The sequence below is a fragment of the Bidens hawaiensis genome, unplaced genomic scaffold (assembly GCF_021521415.1).
Source record: "Bidens hawaiensis isolate Kalapana, Puna unplaced genomic scaffold, B.hawaiensis_p1.1 tig00023208_1, whole genome shotgun sequence".
NCBI lineage: Eukaryota > Viridiplantae > Streptophyta > Magnoliopsida > Asterales > Asteraceae > Bidens > Bidens hawaiensis.
In genome coordinates, this window is record NW_027493635.1 from 324,103 (window position 1) to 328,335 (window position 4,233).

General features: G+C 38.6%; 1 protein-coding gene across 1 annotated transcript; it reads left to right on the forward strand.

The window, feature by feature from the left end:
• The first annotated feature begins 2,619 nt into the window (after positions 1-2,619).
• On the forward strand, positions 2,620-3,180 carry LOC143567074 (uncharacterized). The gene has a single exon (XM_077053590.1). It carries the CDS (start codon positions 2,620-2,622, stop codon positions 3,178-3,180), a length of 561 nt encoding a protein of 186 aa, XP_076909705.1.
• The last annotated feature ends 1,053 nt before the right edge of the window (positions 3,181-4,233 follow it).

The window sequence follows — 4,233 nt, forward strand, 5'->3', positions numbered from 1 at the left end:
AGACAGTTGTCGATCCCTCTACCAAGCATGCTCGCAAAAGATCAAGAAAGTGCATCAAGTATTACAGTGTGAGCAGTATGGCTAGCATGAGGTGGAGATAAAAGCCGTTCCATGACTCTGATCCTATATTCTCTACGCAATGTGGCACAAGGACAGCAAAAGCTAGGCTGTTCGTCGTGGAAATGGCGATTTGACATATCTCACTTATGGAGATATGTACACCTTGTCGGTCCTTGATATGAACTACTTCGAAAAAATGTGGGCCATAGCGAAAAGGAAGGAACAGTGGAGTGATGGTTCAAACGGTTCTTGAATCAAGAATGGAAGGATGACTACCCAAAGTTTACTCTAAACCTGGGTAGGTCATACAAGTCGAAAGAGATCAACCCGTTCACCAAAAAGCCGATCAAGGGATGGAGATACAAGATGCCAGCCAAACATGGAGATCCCATCTTTCACGGAATGCCCTTCGATAACGACTTTCTTCACGACTTTGTTACTTGGGAATTCAACAACCTTCATGGTGAGGTCAATATTCACTGTAAACGAACTCATGAACTCCGGTTCTTTGATGAACATGAACCGGCTGGGTTTGGCAGATTTGACTTGATAAAGCTTATTAAGTCACCTTTGTGCACGGTTGAAGACATCCGTCGAGACAATACGGATGCTATCATCAGAAATTTCAACAAGTTCGTCCAACTACCGGTTGAGAAGCAGCCCTTCCAAACCAACGACGATATCTTCGAGTACGAGTCTGAGTCCGACTAAAGAATGAAGCTGACGGGACAAATGCCAAAGACTAGAGAGAGATTGTTAGGCCCATTTTGGGTTAGTCTTTCGTATTTGAATGTAATATGTCGTTTTGGACTTTGTTTATTTGTATGTTTGGGCCAAGGTCATGTATTTTGGAGCCCAATGGGCCGTTAATAATATAGAATGGTGAATGAGCACACACTATATATAGTGTGTGTAACTCATGCACAAACAACCTTTTGCCACTTTCTCTATCTTATCCAAAACTACAAACTCTCTCCTCTCTTCCCTCTCTACCCTCACGGTGACAATAATAACCAAACAAGGATCTCGGTCCTCACTAGTGATTTCCGTTAGCTAGTGTAGAGGGTGATCCAAATAGATTAGTTGTTGTGTTGTTAGATCCGGTCAAGGGACCTACAGTTGCTCAAGATGTAGTGACTCTCCACTATTGCAACACTAATCAACAACTAGCAGATATTTTGACTAAAGCATTATCCAGAGAGAAGTTAGTGTATTTCAGACATCAACTTGGAGTTATAGAGTTTGGCTCAAGGGAGGGTGTTGAAGAATGAACCGAACCATGCCATGCAAGGGATCACTTTTATTGCCATGCACTCTTATTTAATTATGTTTTCTTAAGTCTTTGTTTAATAAAGGCCAACGGCCTGGTAGTTCAGGTTGAGCTATTCTTAAGGAGTGCACCGTTGCATCCTTTTACTAAGTCTACATCGTTGTTATTTATAGAGGCCTCTTGGTTCTCAATTGTATGCACTTTTTCAACTAATAAGAAACCAGTGAATCCCTTTGCAAGTTCTTTGATCCTGTTGCATTGATTTGCTCATATACCAACATAAGCAGCTGTTTTTTAACAATGAACAATATGGTTATAAATAGATTAGATTGTGTCAATAGTTGTTTTGTTTAATTTAATTGCAACTATTAGTATTTATGCTCAAGTTATATTGAACTCTTCAAAGATAGGAATGCCCTTTCCAACTAGTTTGGACTCTGGAGAAAGAATTTTAAGATATCTGTTGAATCGGTTTTGGAGATATTTGTAGGTTTGACGGTGAGTTAGAATGAGTTTGAGGAAAATGATTTTGAGTCAAAATGGCCCGTTTTAGAAAAAAAGTTAGAATGGGTCATTTTCAATTTCATTTGTTTTACCCGATCTTTTGGTTCATGTTGGATTGGATAATAATAGTAACTATTTTAACACCTCTGTTTTGCAACCTTGAGTCACAACCTGGTGTATAATAATAATAACAGCCCTCAATCTTTTTAACTAACTTGCCTTGCTTATACTTTAAAGTTTAAATAGCCACAAAAAATAGGTAGCGTACGCATGGTGGAGTATGGGACAAAAAACATAATAATTTTGTCTGGCCAATTCGTGGAGTCATATAGTGACTCCAGGTATAGCAACAAGGAAGGACACATCATGGTCGCAGCCCCTTAATTTCCAGCAGAAATTAAAATGGGAATAAAATAATACCCATACTTTCCTCTCACATGCTCGTTGCACAGAAAGCATGTAAAGTGATCTTTCAAATCTGAGAAGTTATGACATATGCTTCCCCAATGCGCATTGAATTAACTATCCCATACATAATCCAATAATTAGATATTCCATGCAATTGGCTTCTGCTTCTTACCCTTATAAGAAATGGTGACTCGCCACGTATCTGTTTGGCAATACACGAGGATGAAAACTGAGAGATAGTAAGGCTCCACGTATACGGAACATGAATCATAATATTAAAGAATTATCTCCAACATTCTGAGAGTTGCATATAAATTGCAGTGCGTAGAGAAGGTAGTTAGTATCAAGTACATACCACAAGCTTAAAGCAAATAAGAATGGGTGTTAATTCTAGACAACCTGTTCGATCTGTTTCCTTGCCTTGCAGATCACATCCAAGAACCGATAAAATGGATAAGCTGCTGAATATGTTCAAGAGTACATGGGAGTTGACATCCAATCCATCAGCAGAGATTATTTTCAGTGACATCCAATCCATAAAGCAAGTGGAAAGCATTATATGCAGCTGTCCCTTCATGGTATCTAAGGAAGTTGCAGAATGCAACACTGTCATTTTCCGGTTTTTGCTTGAGTTCTTGGCTGTGCCGCTTTTGAAGACACACCGAAAATGTAGATGGAAAGCCGTCTCAATATTTCTATCCAGTGGTAAAGTGCTACCAGAAGAGATATCTTATACACATGTCAATGAGTTTCAAACCCTTGATGATGCACTATTGAGATGCAGTACAAGTGAGAAACATGAATTTATTCAACTTCTACCGAACAAGCTAGAGGCCTTGGAGGCAACACTTGAAGGCATCGACTCTCACCTACAATTGTTGTCAAGACGCCTAATTGCAACCCGAGTTTCTCTTCTTAACATGGTCTCTTTTTACTAATCGAAACCTAGCTTATTATTTAGGGTGCCTATTTGTATGTACATATATTTTGGATGCTAGATTGAGGCATTCGAGTATAAATAGGATCCCAATTTGGAATGTAAGTGTTGCACAAACATTTGTTGATGTACTTAACCAACACATTTTGATCCCATGGCTTTTGTATAGCATTTTGCCTTTGTTAATTTCCAATTCATCTATTATTTACCTTCCCCAAATCTATCTTTTTGTTATTTGCTAGATCCAGCCCTTAGAACACTATGGGGACAGCCGAATGAAACTTTGAAGATGTCTTATTGTTGTTGTCACGAAATGCTCATATCTAGTGGATTACTTAAGATAAAAAAATCTGAATAAACATGAATACAATTGTGGCAGTATACTTGAATAATTATTAACTACAAAATCTTATCCAGTGGTTTTCATAGGGTCAGATATGGACTGTTCGATTAATACACTAATTTTAATACATACTTAATGAACTTCATCATTCCAAAAGAATGAACGTTAGGGCATGCAATTAACACCCAGATGGAACCTGAAAACATAACACCATGAAAAAGTTAACTGTACAAGTTTTACATAATAGTAACTATTTCATTTTTCTATTAAGGGGCTGAAATTAAAGTGGAATTAAAATGGAAAATCAAGAGCTTATGTCAAGAACACGGTTGTGATGCGGTAGCGGGTTGGTGAAATTAGGGTCGTGATTTCTTATCACATTGGATCTTCAAATGATCCGCCATAACATCCACGAGAGTGTCAGCGTCTGCACACAGCCTAGAAAAACTTGCTTGCAACTTAGCCCGATGTGATGTAGGTATCTTTGTGAGTATTTCTTCAGTCTCCCGCAGGTTGGAAACTATATTTTTATACCCTTTCGCAAACTGCTAATTGATATATGTCATCCTTTCCAAAAACGCCCTTTCACTTTTGTGTCTAGTTGGTTCTCAACTTCCCTCGGTGCCTTGTCTTGCATCAACGGAGCTGTGTTTGTTTCACTGTTTTCTTTAGTAGCATGCGCCTTCAGTTCACTCATAAGCTTACGTGCTG